Source organism: Symphalangus syndactylus, chromosome 9, assembly GCF_028878055.3.
Source record: "Symphalangus syndactylus isolate Jambi chromosome 9, NHGRI_mSymSyn1-v2.1_pri, whole genome shotgun sequence".
In the NCBI taxonomy this organism is placed as follows: Eukaryota; Metazoa; Chordata; class Mammalia; order Primates; family Hylobatidae; genus Symphalangus; species Symphalangus syndactylus.
This window is the reverse complement of record NC_072431.2, coordinates 49,380,771-49,405,804: the sequence shown is the minus strand read 5'-3', so window position 1 is coordinate 49,405,804 and position 25,034 is coordinate 49,380,771. Positions and strand designations below refer to the sequence as shown.

Below are 25,034 nucleotides of genomic sequence, written 5' to 3'. Positions count from 1 at the left end.
ACAGTGAGTAAACCCCAGCTAACCCACCGAGAGGCAGTGCAGAGTGAGTGAAAAATAAAAATAAACCTGTGTTGTGTTGTTGTTGTTGTTGCTGTTGTTGTTGTTTTGAGACAGAGTCTCACTCTGTCGCCCAGGCTGGAGTGCAGTGGCGCAATCTAAGCTCACTGCAAGCTCTGCCTCCCGGGTTCACGTCATTCTCCTGCCTCAACCTCCCGAGTAGCTGAGACTACAGGCGCCCGCCACCACGCCCAGCTGATTTTTTGTATTTTTAGTAGAGATGGGGTTTCACTGTGTTAGCCAGGATGGTCTCAATCTCCTGACCTCATGATCTGCCTGCCTCAGCCTCCCAAAGTGCTGGGATTACAGGCGTGAGCCACCGCGCCCGGCCGTGTTGTTGTTGTTATTATTGTTTTAGAGAAGTATTTATTATTGCAACATCACCTAATGTATCCTGACTGATAAATCCTGGCTGAAAAGAGCTGCTCTAAAATCTCCCTGCTTGGCTGGGCATGGTGGCACACACCTGTAATCCCAGCACTTTAAGAGGCCAAGGCAGCAGGATCACTTGAGTCCAGGAGTTTGAGACCAGCCTGGGCAACATAGTGAAACCCTGTCTCTACAAAATATTGTAAAATTAGCTAGGCACAGTGGTGTGTGCCTATAGTCCCAGGTACCTTGGAAACCAAAGTGGAAGGATCGCTTGAGCCCAGGAGGTTAAGGCCGCAATGGGCGGTGATGGTGCCACTGTGCTCCAGCCTGGGTAACAGAGTGAGATCCTGTCTCAAAAAAATAAACAAATAAAAGTAAAATCTCCCCCTGAATTACATCAGACCAGAAAAGTACATCCATCACCTAGAGTTCTGAAAAAGGCTGATGTCTGAGTCCCACCCCTAAGAAATCCAGATATCATTAGGCTGGGATGTGGCTTGGACATGGGGATTCTAATGTACAGCCAAGGTTGAGAATCACAGACATTCCTGAACCATACAGCAATAGCTCCTACATAATTGCTTTTATTGAATTGTACTCCAGCATGATGAGAAGTATAATCTATATATTGAAGTATATGATAAGAAACAACTCTAGAATTATAAGGTTTAATTATGCAGGGTTTAATTTACTGCCTTTTTTTTTTTTTTTTTGAGACGGAGTCTCGGTCTGTGGCCCAGGCTGGAGTGCAGTGGCACAATCTTGGTTCACTGCAACCTCTGCCTCCTGGGTTCAAGTGATTCTCCTGCCTCAGCCTCCTGACTAGCTGGGATTACAGGCGCACACCACCACACCCGGCTAATTTTTTGCATTTTTAGTAGAGACAGGGTTTCACTATGTTAGTCAGGATGGTCTTGAACTCCTGACCTCATGATCCCCCTGCCTTGACCTCCCAAAGTGCTGGGATCACAGGTGTGAGCCACCGCGCCCGGCCAACTTACTGTCTTATACAGTGTCAACTCTATGAGAACATGGAAGAAGTTTCTCTCTAGTTTCAGAGTGGGAAATATGTGTAGTTTTCTTAAACAAGTTTACTTTTACCCTTGGACATTGAAAAATCTCATAAATGACCTTGCTTTCCTCTCTAGGTAGTTTCTAGAAAGTTCAGACTCAAATCAGTGAATAAGATCAGTGGCATATATTTTGTGTACTCTGTCTTACCTGTATTTTTTCCTTAGTTCATTGTATTCATCTACTGGTTTGTATGTTTTGTCCCCTCCAAATCTCATGTTGAAATGTGATCCCCAATGTCACAGGCAGGGCTTACCTAGTAGGAGGTGCTTGGGTCATGGGGCATATCCCTCTTGGTGCCCTGCTCGGGGTAATAAGTGATTTCATGCTTTGAGTTCATGCGAGATCTGGTTTTTTAAAAGAGTGTGGCACCTTCACCCTCTTGCTCCCAATCTCGCCATGTGATATGTCTGCTGCCCCTTCACCTTCCACCATGACTGGAAGCTTGCTGAGGCCCTCACCAGGAGCAGATGTGGGCACCATGCTTCCTGGACAGCTTGCAGAACTGCAAGCCGAAATATGTGAGCCAAAATAAACCTATTTTCTTTATAAGTTACCCAGTCTCAGGTATTCTTTTATAGCAATGCCAACAGTCTAACACTCTTGTGATATCATTCACAAGCTAACTTAAGTCATTTCCAGAATAAAGCAGGATATAAATATAATATTTACATAATGAATAAGGAGCATGTGCTACTGACTAGAAGGACGAGAAGGAAAATAGTCAAGTGCACCAGCTTACCAAGTGAATTAGTCGGCTTGAGCTGCTGTAACAAAATACCACACAATGGGTAACTTAAACAATGTGAGTTTATTTCTCACAGTTCCAGAGGCTAGGAAGTCCAAGATCAAGATACTGACAGAGAGCTGGGCTCAGTGTGCATGCCTGTAATCCTAGCTACTTTGGAGGCTGAGGTAGGAGGATTACTTGAGCCAGGAGTTCAAGTTCAGCCTGGGCAACATAACAAGACCCTGTCAACAAAAAAGATCCTGACAGATTTGGTTCTTAGTAAGGGCCTTTTCCTGGCTTGCAGACAGCCACCCTCTAGCTATATTCTCACATTGTGGAGACAGAGAGAGCTCTGGTCCCTCTTCTTCTTCTTACAAGAGCACTAATTCCCTCATAGGGGCCCTACCCTCAAAACCTCATCTAAACCTAATTACCTCCCAAAAGCCGCACCTCCAAATACTATCACATTGGTTAGTGCCTCAACATATGGTTTAAAAAAATATATCCACCAGAATCTACTTATTAAATAGTTAATGTTACTTAAAAACAGAAATTCCTACCTCATCTTTGTAATAAAGGCAACTTTGCTGAACTATATGTGCAAATATCAGGCCTGTGGCAAACATGGAGTAAGCAGGAAAGTCAGTATTAAAAGCCCCTAATGCAGTGTTTTCAAATGATGAGAATCAACCTTGTGGTTCCACTCACCTTCAGCAAAGTTCCAATATGGCAACTTGCGTTATTCTTTATTATAGATTTAAAGCCCCATTAGCTATTTGTTCTTCCTGGTGGCTATAATAATTATAATAGCAGGAGCTATACTATTCCTCAGCAGACTTCCTCTTAATAGCTTCCAGGATGCTTATCTGAGAACCATCTCACCATATTTCACAAATACTTCATCCTTGACAGCCCACTCTATTCTTTGCACATCCTTTCATGCTGCATGCATATACTTGAAAGAATTATAAATTCCAGCTCTATCCCAAATTATCTTTCCTCCTGTAAACCCCACATCATCTCTTTGCTACGTTATAAAAGAATGTCCTTATCTGAAGTTTCCAATATTTGATACTGAATGGCCGTATGTTGTATGAGTTCATCTCAGCAGTTAAGTGACAAAGGGTTTCTGCCAAAACTGCAAAATATAGTCATTCCTCAGAATCAGTAGGGAATTGGATCCAGGACCCTCCATAGATACCAAAGTCCTTGATGCTTGAGTCCCGCAGTCAGCCTGCAGAACCCTCAGACCTGAGAGCTAACTGTACAGTATATTCTACCAAAATGAATGAGTTGACCACATACATCTGTGGACACAGCCATAAAGTCCTATAATATTAGAACTTGATGGAATCTTAGAGGTTACCTAGTCCTCCCCACTCTCACCCCCATTTTGCAACAAGGAAAACAGAGGCCTTAAGAAGTATTCATTCAGGCAGTCTCCCCTGTATCAACAGTTATGTGGTTCTGAATTTCACTGTTTAGTCAGTTATTTGAAACTTGCTACATATTTTCCCATTAAAATACATTGTTACACCAGAAAGCTAGGCTCCCAGATTAGTCCACAAAATCCTATTTAGGATAGATGGTGGTGATGTTGGTAGGCACAACCATGTGAATGTACTTAAATGTCACTGAACTGTACACTAAAAAATGGTAAAGATGGTAAATTTTCTGTTATATTTATTTTACCGCACTTAAAACAATATCTAACTCTGAAGTGACTGAAAGTTGTGGTACCAGAGGAAGGGGGAGCAGGAGGAAGAAGTTCCCACGATCCTGCCTGGGTCCAAAATTCCCTTAGGAAACTGCCCTCCCCAATCTCAGCCGCTGTGGGGCTGACCTCAATCTCATCTCTAGGTAGCCAGCTGCTGCCTTAAGACAGTCCCCCTGGCCACAATGTTGGTTTATGAGCCATTTCAGTTCAATGAGATTCAAGAAATGTGTATATGTATGTGTGTGTATGCGTATGTGTGTGCATATGCACATAAGCATGTGTACACATGTGTGTGTGTGCTGCCAGGGAGGGTATTTAAAGCCCCATTAGCTGCAAAAAGAAATCAAGCAAGGAAAGCAAGGAAGGAAGGGAGGGAGGGAAGGAGGGAGGAAAGAAGGCATCTCTCCTTTTTTATTCTGCTGGAACTGTTATAAGGAAGCCTAACTGGACAGGATCATGGATAAATGGGAGATCCTGAATCACTGTGGCCACTGCTGCCACCATAATGGGTGCTAAACTGAGGCCTAAACCAGCACACAGAAGAACACACAGTGTTAAAAGAACTGCACAGAAAGAGTAGAGCTGCTGCTGAAGCCATGAACTTTGAAACATACAATATCTGAAATATAAAGTTTACCTCTGAGCTTTTACTTGCATGAGTCAATAATTCCATATTTTGCTGTAGCCAATTTGTGCTGGCTTTCTGTTTACTTGCAATGAAAAGATTCTTATCAGATACACTTCAAGAATAAAGTTTGAAATATATCAAGTTTGATCCTCATCCACTTCCCTTTCTGAAAGCATCTTCCACCAGTCACTCTTTTTCTGCCCAGGCACCAGTGCCCTCCTCTGTCCCAAGGATCCCATTCCGACAGCCTACTCAGGCCTGCACTAACTTTGAAAATGCTTCAGGCCCTGACATCACCTTCTCCTTTCCTCCTTCTTCTTTTACTCCCTGCTCCACCTCCACCACAAGCACAAATGCATAAAACGAAAATATTTAAAATATATAAATTACTATGAGTATGTTGTAACTGAGCCTAAAAGAGGACGAAGAGTTCGTGTCTACATCAGTTCATGCGGGTTGACATGAATGGGTACGAAAGTCACTGCTAGAAGCAGGTTTTAGGTGCAGTTCGGGACAGAGGCTGAATGATGTCTGTTCCCCACAGAGAGATGCAGGTCATGCTGCAGAAGCTGGCTTTACAAGAGAATCTGGGAAACACTGGGCACAAGAAGAGTCACTCGAGGGCCCAGGGGACACAGTGTGACCCAGAGTTGCGAAAGTCTGGAACACAGGTTGTCCAGGGAGGCTGAAAAGTACAGTACTGAAAAATAGCACCTTAGAAGGAAGAAGCTGTGTTCTCACTGAGGAAGGCACAGCCCCTGCAGCAGAAGCCTCTTCAAAGGCTGGTGGCAGTAGACATCAATGAGCGGAGTTGCTGTGAGCACACGTTAAGACACTTGCCGGACTCAGAAAACATGGGCAACAGGTTGGGGGAAGGTGTTAAGGTCCTATGTCTCCAGGTGAGAAATGTGAGCAAGCAATATATGGACTATTAATGTGGATACATGACAACTTCTGATGCTGCTCCTGCTTCCTTTGTTTTTTGTTTTTTGGACAGGGTCTCACTGTGTCAACCAGGCTGGAGTGCAGTGGCACAATCATAGCTCACTGCAGCCTCAACCTCCTAGGCTCAAGCAATCCACCTGCCTCAGCCTCCAGAGTATCTGGGACCACAGGTGCACGCCACCATGCCTGGCTAATGGTTTTTTATTATTATTATTTGCTTTGTTTTTGTTTTGTTTTGTAGAGACAGGATCTTGATATGTTGCCCAAGCTGGTCTCAAACTCCTGGGCACAAACAATCCTCCTTCCTCAGCTTCCCAAACTGCTGGGATTACAAGCGTGATCCCGGACATAATGTCAGCGTATACCCACAGGCTAGTGGGACATAGGGACATTTAGATTATACAAAGGAGAATTTAATAAGTGAACAGCCAAAACACGGTATCAGGGCCATGACAGAGAAGGAGACCTAGCGCCACATTAAAGAGCTTCACAGAGAAGATTCAAGAAGGATTTTGACAAGTAGGAAGATTATCAAGTGGAAATGGGGAAAGCACTTTAAGGTGAAGGAATGGCATGATCAAGGGAGTGGAGGGATGAAAGCAGGGGTTACCGCCAAGTCTAGGTACCTGCGGCTGCCATGCAAGTACAGGCAGAGGGGAGGGAAGGGGAACACGCTGGCATGAAAGGGCAAACAGATCCGGGGAGATGGGAGCGTGGCTGCTTTGTTGGGGTAGGCTTTGTTAAGATGGTAAAATTAGCATACTTGTAAGCAATAAGTCAAATTACCATAATGTATGAATGAATAGAGCCTCCAAAGACTGCTGGGAACATTTATCTTTTTAAAATAGGCTGCTCGTTAACCCAAATCATCTTGGAACTCTCTGAACTTCAGACAGTGGAGGAAAAAGAAAAGCAGTCAGGCAGTGTGAAAACAAGTATCTGGGGGCAGAACTACCCCTGGGCGGCCTCATCCTCCCACTTCTACCTTCCCATCCCCACTGTGAGGGTCCAGGCGAGTCTCCATAGTTCTTCTGGCTTCCTTTCAGCTTGTTCCCTTCTCAACTTCCAAACTCACACTTGGGTGTGGCACTCCAAGGTCTGGCTTTGTGTTGCTGTTGTTGCTTTAAATAAGACCACAGTTGTGGAGGGAGGCCACAATAATGGCGGATGTTTTTAACATATGTATATGTTGGACATACGTTTTGCCTGCCTGCACTGTCTTTTTGATAACCTGCTGCAGCCATTAAAAAAAAAAAAAAAAAAAAAACAGCAGTGGATATACTGAGTGCTACTGCACCTATACTTTAAAATGGTTAAAATGGCAAATTTTATATTACATTTATTATACCACAATAAAAAATAAATGAATAAAACATAATTGTTAGAAAACATACCAAGGTCCTTGTTTTTTATTCAACAATTAGCACTCTTTGGTGTCTTCTTACTAAAGAGGGGAAATAAATAAAATTCTTGTAAATATGACATTTACCTTTGATTGGGTTGGTTTACACCCTCAGTGTCTCTACTAATGTACAAATAGTCATAACAGTAATATCCATGGTACACATTTCTCTTACAATATAGATTTGACAGTTTTTAAAAAGATATTAGATACAGTTTAATTTTCATTTTACATGATCAAGAGAAATATGTATATTGTAATAAAGTAAATGAATACGACAATCACTACTACGTGAAAAACAGAGCCTTCCCTATCAGAGTCCTGAGACAGAAAGAATAAAACACATCCTCAAACTAAATCAACCCTCAAGCTTTCTGAAATTAGCAAAGAATGTTTGCAGCTGACCTATTTCTCTCCCACATGACTGTGTTGGTAATTGACTTTTGTCCCCCAGGGAAGTACTCAAATATAATTGAGAAGCACCTGCCACACAAAGAGTACAGTTTTATATACCTAATAATTCCCTTAAATATTGTATTTAGCTTGGAACTCAAGCACTCTGCTTTCTCCTTAATTGTATTTCTCAAGGAAGAAATGTTATAATTACCAAAGCGGAGTTACTATGAACATCTAGATAAACTAAAGGAAGCATTTTGAATTGTAAGTACCCAAGATATTTCTATTACTAGAAATTATTGAAAATGATGACAATAACCATTTATATTGTTCATATACTTTTCTTTAATCCTGTCGATCACATCCTATTATAAAAACCACCCCCCTCTATAGATGGGAGCCACTCCAGGAAGACAAGAAGTCCAGGGTCAGGGGTTTGATTTCCATGCAGGTTAAAGAGTTTTGTGGCCGGGCGCGGTGGCTCACGCCTGTAATCCCAACACTTTAGGAGGCTGAGGTGGGCGGATCACCTGAGGTCGGGAGTTCGAGATCAGCCTGACCAACATGCAGAAACCCCCGTCTCTACTAAAAATACAAAATTAGCCAGGCATGGTGGCACATGCCTGTAATCCCAGCTACTCGGGAGGCTGAGGCAGGAGAATTGCTTGAACTGGGGAGATAGAGGTTGCAGTGAGCCAAGATCGCACCATTGCACTTCAGCCTCGGCAACAAGAGCAAGACTCTAACTGAAAAAAAAAAAAAAAGGCTAGGCATGGTGGCTCACGCCTATAATCCCAGCACTTTGGGAGGCCAAGGCCTGATCACCTAGGAATTCAAGACCAGCCTGGTGGTTTCACCAACATGGTGAAACCCCTTCTCTACTAAAAATACAAAAATTAGCCAGGCATGATGGCACACACCTGTAATCTCAGCTACTTGGCAGGCTGAGGCAGGAGAATCACTTGAACCTGGGAGGCGGAGGTTGCAGTGAGCTGAGATTGCACAACTGCACTCCAGCCTGGGCAACAGAGTGGGACTCCATCTCAAAAAAAAAAAAAAAAAAAGAACTTTGCCAAAAAAACACATTCAGCTTTATGAGCTGAAACTGAAGCTCCAAAATAAATAAGAATATGATCCATCCTATTCAACGCTGTGACTTGAAAAGCCATCTCTGACACTGACTTAAGGAAAGGCAAGTCCATTTCTATCCTCATGCCAACATCTACACATTTAGACCAGGGGCTATAACTGAAACTTCTCAGGCTGGTGTGAACAATTAGTTAATGAAAAAATTTGAGCCTTGGCAACATAGCAAGACCCCATCTCTACAAAAAAATAAGAAAAATAGCCAGGCATGATGGCGCACGTCTGCAGTCCCAGCTAGTTGGGAGACTGAGGCAGCTTGGGCCCAGCTTCTTGGGCCCAGGAGTTTGAGGCTGCAGTGAGTTGTGATTGTGCCACTGCACTCCAGCCCAGGTGAAGAGCGAGACCCTGTCTAAGAAAAGAGAGAGAGAAAAAGAAAAAATCTGAAGCCAGTCACAAAAGACCACATGTTATTTTATGGTCCCATTTATATAAAATGTCCAGAGTGGGCAAATCCATAAAGACAGAATAGAATAGTGGATGCCTAGGGCTGGGAGGTGGGGAAGAGGATGCAGAATGACTGCTAACAGGGATAGGTTTCTTCTCCAGGTCATGAAAATACTAGTTTATGACATGCCTGAAAAAAAGAATGCCTTCCCCACTTAACACACACACACACACACACACACACACACACACACACACACGGCAAATTAAAAAGCAGTGACTAAGGAACATTCTACTGGTAACAGTGATCATTTTACCCACCTGTTCAATTCTAAACACTAATCAGCATTGAATTGTTAGCAATAGCATTGGGCCATTTAAGAAGAAAAAAAGGAAGATGATATATTTATCTGCATAAGTTACTATGCATTTCCATTACTGCTAGATTTTCCATATGTTATCAATGAAACTGCTAAAAAAATTTCCCATAAGGAATTTTAAAATCTCATCATAATATGTGGACATAGTGAGCACTATAAAAGGTAACCACCTCTAGTGATCTTACAACCCAGAAATGCATATTCTTTTCAAGTTTAGGTTTACAAAATATTTACTCCCAAAACAAATACTACAACAGCAATTAAACTGCAACCTTAGAGAAAGATACATCCATCAACACAGAACAGAAAATGAGAAATGAAATAGACACGATTTGCCATCCAAATGATTACAGTGAGATGATCAGAAAAATTCAGTAGCCATCGAGTAAGTTTTACAGCCCTTACCTAACTAATGCTTTCAGATCATGAATGCCATCCCTTCAGATTCAAGTAATTACCTCTGCTCTATTTATGTGTGTAATAAGAAAAGACACGTTAAAGAAAATAAGGAACTTTACAAAGGCACATGTTTACTACTCGAAATGAGAACTATCTTTAGGGAATTCCAAAGCACTGTTTATATTCAAGCCAGATGATAATTAATCAGCCTCATCTATTTCTGAAGGCAGGGTGCCCTAGCACACAGCTTGTCGTTATTGTTACTTGAAAGCAGTAAAGCTACAGTATTCCCTTAAAACTGAATCTATAATTCAGCTTTTTCATGAATTCGGGCTTCTACTTCCAGTCCTACCTCCCTGAGTGCCCTCCTCTCTCCTCACAGTACACATGGTTAAATCCATGTGAAATTCCTGATGTGTCCATGTAGTCGAGTTCAGAACTGACACTCTTATAGAATGAAGAGCACTGGATTCACCTCATTGTTTTCCTGGTTCATGAAGTACAAGGGCAACTGTGCAAAAGCAGGACAATACTGACTGCTTCGACCAGAGTGTGTTTGGATTAGGGTTTGTTGGGGATAACAGCCCAGCTATTCTTGAGACTTACCCATTGATGTATTCTAAGATGCAGAGGTATAGCAGAGTGTGTTCCCGGGGGTGGTCAAAGAGTGCTTTGCAAGCTTTGTCTTGCCATGGCCCCCAAAGGAAATAATTGTGCAACACACTGGATTCAGTGGAAGTGAAAAACAGTCCAGAAGCTCAGCCTACACCAGGCTCACCCCACTGAAGGATCATCTCAGAGGATACATGTTTTGAGGCCTGTCACCCATTCTCGGCCCACACACTCTGCAGGGAAGAAAGCTCCAGCAAAGGGACAGCAAAAAGAGAGATGGCACTGTCTAGGAAGCTCTCTCCTCCAAAATATGGCTTTAAAAGCATGCAGAGCCAAGTGCAGTGGCTCATGCCTGTAATCCCAACACTTTGGGAGGCTGAGGTGAAAGGAGTGCTTGAGCCCAGGAGTTTGAGACCAGCCTGGGCAATATGGTGAGACCCCATCTCTACTAAAAGTATTAAAAAAAAAAAGAAAAAAAAAGCCAGGCTTGGTAGTGCACACCTGCAGTCCCACCTACTTGTAGGCTGAGGTGGGAGGATCCCGTGAGCACAGGAGATCGAGGCTGCAGGGAAGACGACCCTGTCTCAAAAAGAAAAAAAGAAAAACAGAAAGCAGAGGCCAAACACAGAGGGCTACTGAGCAGAATGGGACCTGCATGCCCCACTCTCCACATGTCTGTAGAGTCTTCATGAATGTGAGTGAGTCGCAAGCTGCTCACCCTGGTAAAGATTGATGCTTTATTCTGAGTCAGAGCTTCAGAAATGAGACCAAAAATGGGCCAAGCTTTGAGGAAGATGAGTATGGACAATGCCAAGACCACACCCAGGAAAGATGGGTCAGATCCAGATTTGAGTGGCCAAAGGAAGCCCATTAAATAGCATTGCCTTTTGTTTAAACCTTGTTTGAAAGGGCAGTCTCTGCTTCCTTAATATCCAGGGTTGACCCTGTCTGGGGCAGCAGGTGGAGCGATTAAGGGGAGAGGGCCACCGCATGTTCTCACTCATAGGTGGGAATTGAACAATGAGAACTCATGGACACAGGAAGGGGAACATCACGCTCCGGGGACTGTTGTGGTGTGGGGGGAGGGGGGAGGGACAGCATTAGGAGATACACCTAATGCTAAATGACGAGTTAATGGGTGCAGGAAATCAACATGGCACATGGATACATATGTAACAAACCTGCACATTGTGCACACGTACCCTAAAACCCTAAAGTATAATAAAAAAATAAAAAAATAAAAAAATAAAATAGAGGAATAGAGGAAAAAAAAAAAAGGGGAGAGGGCCAAAGCCAAAATCATTTTCAGCTTACATTTCCACACACCTTCCTATAATTTTCTAGAAAAATTAAAACTTGAAGCTGGGCGCGTTGGCTCATGCCTATAATCCCAGCACTTTGGGAGGCCGAGGCGGGCGGATCACCTGAGCTTAGGAGTTCGAGACCAGCCTGACCAACATGGAGAAACCCCGTCTCTACTAAAAATACAAAATTAGCCGGGCATGGTGACACATGCCTGTAATCCCAGCTACTCAGGAGGCTGAGGCAGGAGAATCGCCTGAACCTGGGAGGCGGAGATTGCAGTGAGCCGAGATTGCGCCACTGCACTCCAGCCTGGGCAACAACAGCAAAACTCCATCTCAAAAAAAAAGAAAAAAAGAAAGATTAAAACTTGAATCAGAACTTACCTAAGTTTCAATAAAATTGTACCATTCTAAACTAAAGGATAAATATTTATTCTACATTAATGAAATTTAGGGCTGGGAGTGATGGCTCATGCCTGTAATCCTAGCACTTTGGGTGGCTGAGGCAGGTGGATCACTTGAAGTCACGTGTTCAAGACCAGCCTGGCCAACATGGTGAAGCCCCATCTCTATTAAAAATACAAAAGTTAGCCAGGCATGTTGGCGGTCGCCTGTTATCCCAGCTACTCGGGAGGCTGAGGCAGGAGAACTGCTTGAACCTGGGAGGGAGAGATTTCAGTGAGCTGAGATCACACCACTGCACTCCAGCCTGAGCAACAGAGTGTGACTCCATCCCAAAAAAAAAAAAAAAAAAAGTGAAATGAAATTTAGGCAATTCTATCCATCAAGAACAGAGACTCAGACATAAGTAAAAATGACTGGTTAACGGGTTAGCTGCCCAGTAATTAGATTTCTTTCTTCGTAAGCTCAGTTCAATTTATTTAAGCCCCAAAACAAGAAGAAGCACAGTTTGCCAAGAGGAACAGAGTTCTTTCTTGCTTTGTCAGAGCAAGGGAAGATTCATTGCACAAAAAACTCACAAAGGAAATAAGTGTGAACTTTTTAAAGTAACTGGATTACACCATTTAGCAAGGAAGGTCTACTTACAGAGCAGGTAAAAACTTCCAACTTTGCAGATGAAAATGATTCACTACTGTCTTCCATGCAGCTAAAATATAAAAATGATTGTGCCCCAGCTTAGCCAACATGGTGAAACCCGGTCTCTACCAAAAATACAAAAATTAGCCAGATGCGGTGGCATGCACCTGTAGTCCCAGCTACCTGGGAGGCTGAGGCAGGACCAGCCTCCCAAGAACCCAGGAGGCAGAGCTTGCAGTGAGCCGAGATTGTACCACTGCACTCCAGCCTGAGCAACAGAGTGAGACTCCTTCTCAAACAAAAATAAACATAAACATAACTGGTTGTGCCCCTCCTTGGCTGTTTCCCTCAGATCCACTCCTCCCGCTCCGCTGCTCTACTTTCTATCTCAGGGGGCCACAGCCTGCAACTTGTTTCCCAGAATCCCAGGTCAGTGGGCTTCCAGAGAGGTTCAGCCAACGGGAGGAACTGGTAGAAGACTGGAGGGTGGAAGGAATAATCCTACAAGAAGCTAACCAAGCAAGCAAAAATTCCATCCATGATAGAATTGGGAAGAAACCACAGTCTCTAAATTCTTCAACTGATGCTATGGTTCTTCACAGCAACCATGCAGATTCAGAACGTTTCCAGGATCTGAGAGGAATAAGCTCCATATGTCCTTGCATGTATCCACACCTATGTGAGTTTGTGTGTTTGGCTTGTTTATTCAGGGATAAAGTGGATTGTGGTGAAAAAAAAAAACAGTAGAGTCTGAGCCAGGATCCCTTGCGTCTGTTCTACCATTATCTATTCGTATGACCTCTATGTCCTTGGGCCTATGTTTCATTCATCTGAGAAAAGAGACTGAAGTATTTTCTTTCTGCAATCTCTTCCTGTTCTAAAATTCTGTGATTCTAAGTTTATGGATAAATTTTGCATATATACATGCCTGTAGGCATATGATTATTCTTAGAGCTATGCGCAAAGCATATACCTTCTGTTGATGAATTTGCATTTCATCAGAAAAACATATCTATAACTGGTGCTCAAATTATAACCCAAAGAATTTGTTTGCCAACTTGTTTTATTCTAGTATCAACCTAAAAATCTGAATGTTTTAGATCTCTAAATACAGTGCAGTTCATTGAATTATTGTAACAATCATCTGATTAGCATACCTTAAAAAATACGAGGTTCCTTGCTCCAAGGTAGATGGTTCCAACAATGGCTGCAACCATATCTTCCATTCCACATGCTCTTTTTTTAATGAAATATTATTATACATTATTCTGTAACTTAATTTTTTCACTTGAATGCATTTCAAATGAATGTCTTAAATGCATTTCCATATCATTACATGCAGGGTGGCTTCATTTTTTTCTTTAATGGCTGAATAGTACTCTGTAGTATAATATATAGTAGTCCACCCTTAATCGTGGGGGATACACTCCAAGACCCCAGTGGATGCCTGGAACTACAGATAGTGACAAACCATATATACATTTACATATATATACATATATATCTATGTAATTTTTTTCCTATACATATATACCTAAGATGAAGTCTAACTTGTAAATTAGGCACAGTAAGAGGTCAATAACAACTAATAATAAAATAGAACAACGTTAACAATATGCCATAATAAAAGTTATATGAAATGTAGTCTCTTTCTCACTCTCAAAATATCTGCTGTACTGTACTCACCTACATTCAGACATCAGTTGACCACAGGTAACTGAAACCAGGGAATGCAAAAATATGGATAAGAGGGCCCCAATGTACATTATTTGCTCATTTACTGACTGCTGCATACATATATTGTTTCTAGTTTCTCTGCTCAATGTGATGTTTGCTGTGGATTTTAGTAGATAATTTTTATTAGATTTAGGGAGCTGCCTTCTCTTCTTTTTTTAAAATCATGTGCCTCTAGATATGCTCCATTCTTAACTTACAAAATTTATCAAATACTTTTTTGGCACCTACTGAAATCAACATATATTTTTGTTTAATTTGTTATATAAATTGAATAATCTTTAAATTCCTGTTTATACTATTGGCACTGAATTTGACTTGCTGTTTTTCGGTGTGTGTGTTTGTGCGTGCGTGCGTTTGTGTGTGTGTTTTTACCCATATGCTCTTTTATAATGTGACCTTGTTGCACCCCATCAAAAGATAGTCTGTTTTCTCTTTCATTGCAACTGGGCAGGCTCTTGGACCTGTTTTGACTTGAGGTTGCAAGAGAAGTGATACAGTGTAGCTTTCAAAACTGGGTCTTAGGAGAGCTGTGGCTTCAGCCTTCACTTCTTGGAACCTAGCCACCATATTATCAGGAAGCTCAAGCAACTATGTTGAGAGGCCCAGGTGGAGAAAAACTGAGCCCCTGCCAAAAGCTCTAGTTGAGTTCTCAGCCAGCAGCCAGCACCAACTGCCAACCACATATGTGAGGCTACTCTGGACCTTCCGGCCATCCCAGTGCCCATATAACATCATACAATGTAGAACTGTCTGGTTAGTACACAGAAATAAAAAAATATTGTTGTTTCAAGCCACAGAGTTTTGGGGGAGGTTAGGAGGCAATTTCTCCCCACTAAACAAAGCATTTAATGTTGGAGCAGAACCTCATGCCTAAAATATATCAAGTTAGTCCTCCATCCATCTACTGCTTCATTCATTCAAGTGTGTGTTTATTGAACATATAGTATGCTAGATGCTGAGGACACAAAGATCAAATGCAGACATGTCCCTGTCCTTGTGGAACTCATATGGATGGGGAGACAGAATGTAACAGAGAAATCTAAGTACATGTTAAACAAAAGTGGTGGTGCTACTGAAAACTGGCACAAGGCCCTCTGGGAGCCGCTAGTTGGGGAACTGACTTTATCAGGAAGGTTAGAAGAGGAAGTGAAGACTAAACTCCCAGATCTCAGGGAAGATTAAAAGTTAACTAGGCAGAAGGAAGGGCAAGAACCTGCCACACAGAGGGCTCAGCATATGCAAAGGACCAATGGCAAGAGGGACAATAGTGTGTTCAAGCTCTGTGTCCAGAGCTAAGGGATCATGACTCAAGATGAGGCTGGAAGCAGGTAGGGGCCAGGCCAGGTATGACTTTGCTGGCCTCATAAGAGCAGACTTAACAAGGAAAAGTCAACAAACTACTCCCACTCTGATCAGATTTTCTCTTCAAACCCCAGTGGGAAGAGTACTAACTTGGAGTACTCAGCCATATAAACTGTATGTGTAGTGACACCCATGGGTAGATATACTTATGGGTATATAATAGATACTCGGGGTACATGGTCATTGAGCCCGCCCTCTCGTTCCTTGTTACATGTCACTGTACTGTTTGTAGACATCTCTGTCTCCATTGCCAGATTATAAAAATCTTTGCGTACGGGGGCTGTGTCTCATCCATCTTTTCATTCCTCCCCTACAATATCTAACACAGTGCTAGGCACATAGCAAATACTTAAGTGTTTCCTAAAACTTTAAAACATGACTAGATAATCCATTCATAAATAGCCTGTAAGAAGGGCTCTCCTGAAAGAAAATTCTACAGCCTCATTTGCAAAGCCACTCCAATGATGGCAACACTCTTAGGAAGGTCTTGCTGTAAAACATCATTCCTTTCTAATTTGGGCCAATTCTTGAGTTTCATCCCCAATGAAGAGTGAGAACACTTCATCACATTTCCAAAGAAAGCCTTTGTGTATACTTTGAAGATCATTTCTGGGTCACTCCTAGCTTTCTTTCCTTTCAGTGGCAAAGTACTTCATCTTCTCACCTTTCCTCAAAGAAGCCATTTAGTTGCTCCCTGAATTCATTCCAAAACCTCCATCCCTCCTAAATGGTGGAGGCCAGCAATCTTGTTGGCCAGAAACAAGGTCAAGGATTCCTGAGGGGCTTCATGAGCAGTCCTCAGAGTGGAAGCAGGCTCTCTTTCTCAGTCTGCTTGTTTTCCAGCCAATTCAAATGTTCATGTGTGTGCGTGCACACATATGTGCATATATATTCTCACAAACACTGAAACTTTTTAACAAGCTCAAAGAACAAATATTGTCTTATTGCGTGAGTTTGCCAACTGCCTTCTCTGCTTCACCAACAGCCCAGTCTTCCCCATCCAATGTAACACATCAATTTTTTTTTTTCGTGAAAGCTTTTCTCCATATTTTTGTAAATAATACGACAAAGAAATTAGCAATTTTTTTTTATATTCCACGATCTTCTTCAAAAGCATCACACAGACTGTGAAACAGCACCAAGAAATTTCATCACTCCAATGTATCAAGAATTCAAATATCAATAAATCACTGGTCATTCTACAAATAATGAGACTCTGTTTTTGTTTGTTTTTTGTTTGTTTTTTTTTTTTTTTTTTTGATGGAATCCTGCTCTGTCGCCCGGCTGGAGTAATGTGGAGCAATACTGGCTCACTGCAACCTCCACCGCCTAGGTTCAAAAAATTCTCCTGCCTCAGCCTCCCGAGTAGCTGGGATTACAAGCACACACCACCATGCTTGGCAAATTTCTTTGTATTTTTAGTAGAGTCGGGGTTTCACCATGTTACCAGGCTGGTTTGAAACTCCTGACCTCAAGTGATCTGCCCACCTCAGCCTCCCAAAGTGCTGGGATTACAGGCGTGAGCCACTGTGACCAGCCCAAGGCTCTGTTGACATAAGCAGCTGTTACACTTTCATAAAAAATATTTTTTGGCATTTGGGTGATTTCCATTTTATCCGAAAGTTATTGTTAAGCTGCATTTGTAATCATTTTCTTTTTCTCATCAAAGAAATGTAAATCCCTCAGTTATTTTTATTATAGCCAATACAGAAGTCTGTATGATGTCATTTGAATGAGATCATGTGTAGGATACTTAGTGAGTTGTAAAGTGCTCATAAAAATTAAGCAGCCCGGGCGCGGTGGCTCACGCCTGTAATCCCAGCACTTTGGGAGGCTGAGGCGGGCGGGCGGATCACGAGGTCAGGAGATCAAGACCATCCTGGCTGACATGGTGAAACTGTGTCTCCACTAAAAATACAAAAAAGTTAGCTGGGCGTGGTGGCGGGTGCCTGTAGTCCCAGCTACTCGGGAGGCTGAGGCAGGAGAATGGAGTGAACCCAGGAGGCAGAGCTTGCAGTGAGCCAAGACTGCGTCACTGCACTCCAGCCTGGGCAACAGAGCGAGACTCCGTCTGGAAAAAAAAAAAAAAAAATTAAGTACTATTTTTGTGCTGAAAAATAAGATTGTCTATATAATACAATTAACAATTAACTCCTGAATTTAAATTAGATCATTTAATCAAACCAATGAATTACCATTTCACAGATGAAATATATTTATTCAAAAAAATCTACTTTGCTTTAAATTATTCCCAAAATTATTTAGCATGCAATACTTTTAACATTTCTTAAGCCAGCACATAGCAGCACGCTTTACAAGAACTTATATATACATCATCTCAATCAGTTATGGGCATAAATTGAGAAAAGAATAAGAATATTAGAATATTATTTTGTTTGTGCTTGGAAGAAAGAATAAAACATTAGTGCAGTTATGTAGATGAACTCAAAAGTTTTAGTCAAACAGCTTATGGAAAGAACTGCTGTGTAATTAGTATTTCCAAGAATTTGCAACAATGAAATACCACTAAAAAATAGGCACCTACAAAATAAACACCAGCAAGACCTCAAACAGTTGCATAACAGAAAAATGTTTTTAAGATAAACAATGTGTTTGCCTTATCAAATACATAATCTAAGTACTGCAAAGGGGATAGAATGCACTTTTAGAATGAATTCGGAATCCAAAATGCATTTATTTCCATAATGTACATGCTTAGTGCTCACTGAATTAAAGGGTAGTCAAAATTTCCGCTTCTGCAGAAAGTGAAGTTCTGCATAATAAATATCATCTAAATATGCTTTATAGACCCTTTTAGGAGAGGTCTGAGTTCAATTTTGAGGCTAAAGCCCATTCCTCGTTGATATGTTTAAATTGATGATAATCACTAAAGAAACACCAGAGCTGCCATCATAGGTTAGAAAACACATTACACAATACTGAGTAACCTAGAGAGAAAAGAACTTCTCAAGGTCACTCTAGCAGCTCACAGGAAGACCTGGGATAAAAGCCTCTTGGTGCGATGACCAATGTCTTCCTAGGTCACCCGAAACCTAGGACACACCCCGACAATTTCTATTCCAAAGAAAGATCAAGGTGACTCACTGTTGCATGATCTCTCTAGCACCCAGCAGCCAGGGGTGGTTTCATTAACAGCACATGGACAGTTGGAAAACTGAGGACCAATTTCCTGTGCCAAGGTGAAAGGCACCTAAGCACTGAGCATTACCAGCGATCTGGAGATCCCGAGCACAGACAACTCGCACTAGAACCACGCGGGAGAAAGCAAGCACTAAGAAAACAAACACGAAGTGAAGGCGCACCTAGACCGGGAGCTGAGTGCTGGCCTTCGTTAATTCCTATTTAACCAGATACGGCTGTCTTTCCCTAATTAAGCGAATCCAAGAAGCAGTCCTAAAGTGAGAGTAAACTTTCTGCTCAGTGTCTTTCTTTTGACTGGAGCTTGACGATCTCTCCCAAGATCCAGACAGATAAGAGTATTCAAATTAGGACAAAACAGAAGAAACCACTAACTCTCAACTCGAATCAAACCAGGTCCCCGGCCCCGAGGGGTCTGGTTACTCTAGGTCGAGTTATACGACTTAAAGACATTTCTCCACGCACCAAAGGTGCAACCAGACATATTTCCAGCTCTTAAATTCAACGTCCCTGACTTAAGCCAGGTCCCCACCGAACTGTCCACACACATGCACAAACTTAACTTCCCGGGGCGGTGCGGAGACGCCGGGACGCGAAGACTTCAAGAGCCCAGGCTAGAGGGAGAGGGACCGAGCCCGAGCATCGGCCGAGGCCGGGAAGAGACGCGCGCGGGCTCGACCCGCAGCTCCCACACGTAGGGGCCACGGCCGGCTCCAGGACCCCCGCGCCGCGCGCTCGGCCTCCTCCCCAACCTGGTCTCCCGCCTCCTTCTCGTACCTGTCTGAGGATGAAGCTGGTCGAAGTGGTGCTGCCATCGGATCTTTTCAACCTGCTCCTCCGGGTTGTGGTGCCTCGGGCCACCTGGACTCGACACACGGGGCCAGAGAGAAGCCAGTGAGGACCGCAGCGCAGAGCGGGGCGACCACCCCCGGCTGGAGTCCGCCTCCGGACCCGCTCCCTGGGGTCCCCCAGAGCCCGCACCCAAGTCTCCTCCGCGACTCCCAAATACAGCCCCCACCCCCACCCACCCACTGCAAGCCTCGACGGCTGAAAAGATGCTCGAGAAGAGCAGCCCGCAAGCACCCACCACATCCATTAACAAAGACTCTCAGGGTGCGGGGTCCGAGTCCCCGGCATCCGCTGGGGGAGGCTGCGGGCTCCGGAGCGGGAGCGCAGAGACCCGAAGGAGGGTGAGGAGGAGGAGGAAGAGAAGGAGGAGAAAGAGGAGGAGCGGGAGGCGAAAGGGACGTGGAGGAGGGGTGGGGGGAGCGGGGCCGCCGACTCCCGGGACTGGGGCCCCGCACGCCCGGCACGAAGGCGGGGCGCGCTAGGGCGGCGGAGGAGGTGTGAGGAAGGAAGAGGAGGAAGAGGAGGAGGGGTAGGAGGGGGAGGAGGGGGCGGTACCTGCGAGGTGGGGGAGTGCGGCCCGTCCGCGGTCCCGTTCTTGGCGTAGGAGGAGGAGGACATCGTTCAGAGCCGCCGCATGGCCAGCCCGTGTGCGGTGGGCGGAGGGGGCTGGCCCCCGAGGCTGGGCTGCGAGCGGAGGGGGAGGGCGCAGGACTTCCCCACCCGGCTCCAGGACCCGCGCCGGCGCCCAGGCTCCCTGCCCGCACTTCGGAGAGCGCGGCACCTTAAAGGGACCGAGGCGCTTCCCCCGCGCTCGCGGCGGGGTCCCGGGGAGGGGGCTTCTCGGAAACTCGCCTACCCGAGCGGATTGGGAGAAGCGCTCTCCCACCTAGCAAGCGCTTTACATCAGAGCTTCCAGAGGATGAAGGGAGGGGGAAATCTGGGATGGGGGTGGCAAGATTAAAATAGTCTGCACAGTTTAAAATGAGACAAAGGTGGCACGGTTCATGAATCAGGACTTGGGGACGGAAGCTGGTGCAGTGTGGCGGGAGTGGGAAGAACGGAGCGGGTGTGTGTGTGTTTGCTGCACTGGAATTTTAAAAGGGCAAGAGCAGAGCCACCTTCCGCGACTTCACTCATCAGCCTACTGTGTAAGGCATGGGGTTTTGTGGCTTGCTTTTCGTCCGTGTTTTTGTATTGCTTTGGCAATTCCATCCTTAGAGCTGCGAGTCACATATATCCAGGCAGCCGTGGGAAACCCAGCCAGCCTGAGTCTGACGGGAGATGCTGCTCCGCCAAAGAACAACAGTATGTCCTAAGGAGTTTTGAAGGTCATGTTAGACCTGTTAAGAAGCAAGAGTTGGTCACTGTGCCTTCCATTTCTATGCGGATGGATGTTTTCAAGGGGGAGAAACTCATCCTTGCAACCATACACAACGTTTGCCATTGGTTTCCTCCTGTAAATACATACAAGAGATTAATTTGTGATCAAATTAAAAGAGAGGGATTGCGGAGAGGAAGAATAAGTGCGAGGTATTGACAGAGGAATAAGAAGAGGGAAGAAAAGTATATGCAAATTCAAAAATAAACAGACTCCGTTTAAATTAAAATATACTTACTATCTCAAATCGCTAAATCAGCTTGCATTCTAGGACTTTATGTTTATGGACACAACTACCATGCTTGTTTTAACAATTGCTTGGCTTTACTGAGGTCTTGGTTATATCTTACCATCCACTAGACACTTCCTTTCCATTCCTAATCCCTTCACTTAATCCAAACCTCTGTAACAATCTTATAACTAATGTCCTTGCCTCCAGGCTTCCTGGTACATGTGCACATATGCACATGCACACATACACACGCAGAGATTTCATCCCATCTACACACTACAGGCAAAACCATTTTCCTAAAATATCTTGCCCAAGTCACTCTTCTCTCAGATAAAGTCCAAACTGCGTGGTCCAACAACTCAGCCTCTCCTGCATTTCTGATCACTCTCCATCTCATTTCTCCATCTTGATCTCTCTATACAAACATTCCAGCAAGCAGGCAGGTCTAGTCATCATTACCCAAGTATTCCAAATACAATCACATTTGAGCACCTCTGCTTTGGCATGCCTCCTTGGAATATGCCCTCCCAACAACCTACACACCCGGCTGAATCCTACCTTTCCTCTAAATGGGACTCAGCTCACGCTTCCTCCACAGAAATCCTCTCTGACCACTCCAGTCCCACATAATTCTTGTGCTTCTGAAAAATTGGAGCATGTATTCTCTGGGCACTTACAATAGGCTGCCTTAGTTTATTAGTTTGTTAGTTCTGTTTTTGTGAAAATCTCCTAATTTTCAGAACAGATTTTTAGCGGTTTATCTTCTATTCCTATACCTTCCATACAGTAGATACTCCATGAGTTTATGGGGAATGGTAGGTCTAACCATGCAGGACTCCCTACTTTAGTTACTGTCAACCCAATCCGTATTTAGTTCTGAGCCATTTTCATAGTTGATACATGTGTGTGCATATTAAATTACTATGTGAGCACTGGACTTTGAATTGTGTGGTTTTCCACTGTCCAAATTCTGACTTTGAGTTATTGAAACAGAACCCACAGAGGCATAACAACATGAGAAGCCCTGTACACCCAGCTCAATGCAAAACTGGTGAAAATTATAAAAACATATATACACAACCATTTAAATTTCTAAAAATGGTCCTAAAGGTGCACAACAAATGAAGGAACATTTATTCAAGAAAACCTACTGAAACCCAGTAGGAAAAGTGAGCTTGAGGTATTTGAACCAAGACCTACTCACTCTCTTCCTGCTTCCAACTCAGAGAGGGAAACTCCACGCTATACTGGTGCAGCCAAGAACACAGGGCTCCCTCGCCCTTCAGCTCCCAGTTGGAGGGTCAGCTTCCTAGGAGGGACAAAACATCAGCATTTGTCATCCTCCCCCCGGCTACCTGTTATTGAGACTAAGTTCTAAGCAAGTATGGCAGAGGTGGGGGCTCCCTTCTTCTGCCCAGCTGTACCTGGAGGCTGTACCTTGGCCACAGCAGCACTGAGTGTACTTGGGCCTTGATCACCTTTGCTCCCGGCTCATTGAGAAGGAGGTCAGGAAACATGGGACTGCTTTGAGTGCTTCTACCAGAAACACTCAGCATCTAATGTGGTGATGTCACACAGAGAGGTGAATCATTGTCCCTGCCTCCAACACCAGAGTGGGAAAAATGATGTTGAACCCTGACCTTACATCAAGGATCCCCAACCCCCAGGCCACAGACTAGTACCAGTCTGTGGCCTGTTAGGAACTGGGCCACACAGCAGGGGGTGAGCGGTGGGGCGAGTGAGCATTATGGTCCGAGCTCTGCCTCCTGTCAGATCAGGGGCGGCATTACATTCTCATAGGAGTGCAAACTCTATTGTGAGCTGCACATGCACGGGATCTAGGTTGTGGGCTTCTTATGAAAATCTAATGCCTGATGATCTGTCACTATCTCCCATCACCCCTAGATGAGACCATCTAGTTACAGGAAAACAAGCTCAAGGCTCCCACTGATTCTACATTATGGTGAGTATGTAATAATAATAGAAATAAAGTGCACAATAAATGTAATGTGCTTGAATCATCCCCAAACCATCCTCCATCCCCATCCCATGGAAAATTTATCTTCCGTGAAACCAATCCCTAGTGCCAAAAAGGTTGGAGATTGCTGCCTTACATCATATACAAAAATTAACTCAAAATTAATCAAAGACTTAAAAGAGTTAAAAATATAAAACTATTAGAAGATAAGGGTAAATCTTCATGACTTTAGATTTGGCAATAAATTCTTAGACATGACACCAAAAGCACGAGTAGGAAAAGAAAAAAATGTTAGACAGGCATGGTGGTGCGTGTCTGTAGTCCCAGCTAACCAAGAGGCTGAGGTGGGAAGATCATTTAAGCCCAGGAGGTCGAGGCTGCAGTGAGCTGTGATCACGCCACTGTACTCCAGCCCGGACACCACAGCGAGACTCCATCTCTGGCTCAAGCAATACCTCAGTCTTCTGAGTAGCTGAGACCACAGGTGGGCACTACCACGCCTAGCTAATTTTTTATTTTTTATAGAATTGGAGTCTCCCTGTGTTGTCCAGGCTGGTCTTGAACTCCTGGGCTCAAGCCATCCTCCCACCTTGGCCACCCAAAGTGCTAGGATTACAGCTGCGAGCCACTGCACCCTGCCAAATTGTATACTTTGAGTGGGTGAATTGTATGGTATGTGAATTATATGTCAATAAAGTTATCTTTTTTTAATCTTCAGGTCTTACAGAAAAATTAACTCAAAATGGATTACAGACCTAAGTGTAAATGCAAAACTATGAAACTTCTAGGGGAAAACAGAAGAGAAAATCTCTGTGAGTTTGAGTTTGGTGTTGAGATTTTACACCACCACCAAAAACATGATGCAAGAAAATAAAACTTGATGTTCTGGGCTTAATTAAAATTAAAAATTTCTGCTCTGTGAAAAACTCTGTTAAGATAAAAAGACAAAGAACTTGTAAACAAAATATATAAATAACTCTTAAAACTCAACTATAATAGGCCAGGCATGGCGGCTCACGCCTGTAATCCCAGCACTTTGGGAGGCCGAGGTGGGTGGATCACAAGGTCAGGAGATTGAAACCATCCTGGCTAACATGGTGAAACCCCGTCACTACTAAAAATACAAAAAAGTAGGCGGGCGTGGTGGCAGGCGCCTGTAGTCCCAGCTACTCGGGAGGCTGAGGCAGGAGAATAGCATGAAGCTGGAAGGTGAAGCTTGCAGTGAGCCGAGATCACGTCACTGCACTCCAGCCTGGGCGACAGAGCGAGACTCCATCTCAAAAAAAAAAAAAAATTCAACTGTAATAAACAACTCAAATAAAAAATGGATAAAAGTATCAGGGGGTTGTGGCTCACGCCTGTAACCCTAGCACTTTGAGAGGCTGAGGAGAGAATTGCCCAAGAAGCCGGGAGATGAAGACCATTCTGAGCAACAAAGCAGGACTTCATCTCTACAAAAAATAAAAAAAAAATCAGCCACGTGCAGTGGGTGGCATGTGCCTGTAACCCTAGCTGTTTGGGAGGCTGAGGTGGCAGGATCCCTTGAGCCCAGGAGTTTGAGGCTGCTGGGAGCCATCATCTCACTACTGTATCCAGCCTGAGACACAGGAGACCCATCACTACAATTTGAAAAAAAAATTTATTTAAATAAACAAAATATTCGAATGGATACTTTACCAAAGAAGACACATAGATAGCAATAGGCACATGACAAGATGCTCAACACCATTTACTTTAGGAGAAATGCAGATTAAAACA

General features: G+C 43.8%; 1 protein-coding gene and 1 long non-coding RNA gene across 5 annotated transcripts in view; one reads left to right on the top strand and one right to left on the bottom strand.

Moving 5' to 3' along the window:
• CACNB4 (calcium voltage-gated channel auxiliary subunit beta 4) overlaps nucleotides 1-20,463 on the bottom strand; it is a 281,740-nt gene extending 261,277 nt beyond the window's left edge. The window contains exons 1-2 of one of the 4 annotated variants that reach the window (XM_055292129.2): nucleotides 20,244-20,463; nucleotides 19,617-19,700 (exon numbers count right to left, since the gene is read on the bottom strand). In XM_055292129.2, the coding sequence (XP_055148104.1) occupies nucleotides 19,617-19,700; nucleotides 20,244-20,306 (147 nt within the window). In that variant the 5' untranslated portion in view covers nucleotides 20,307-20,463. Of the gene's footprint in view, nucleotides 1-19,616; nucleotides 19,701-19,926; nucleotides 20,169-20,243 lie in introns of those variants that run through there. The other 3 variants (XM_055292122.2, XM_055292125.2, XM_055292130.2) reach the window with 3 other exon arrangements.
• LOC134737496 (uncharacterized) lies at nucleotides 19,984-24,184 on the top strand. Its single transcript, XR_010122467.1, has 3 exons — nucleotides 19,984-20,029; nucleotides 23,204-23,261; nucleotides 23,995-24,184. It is a non-coding gene; the product is annotated as an uncharacterized lncRNA (long non-coding RNA).
• Nucleotides 24,185-25,034: the final 850 nt, after the last annotated feature.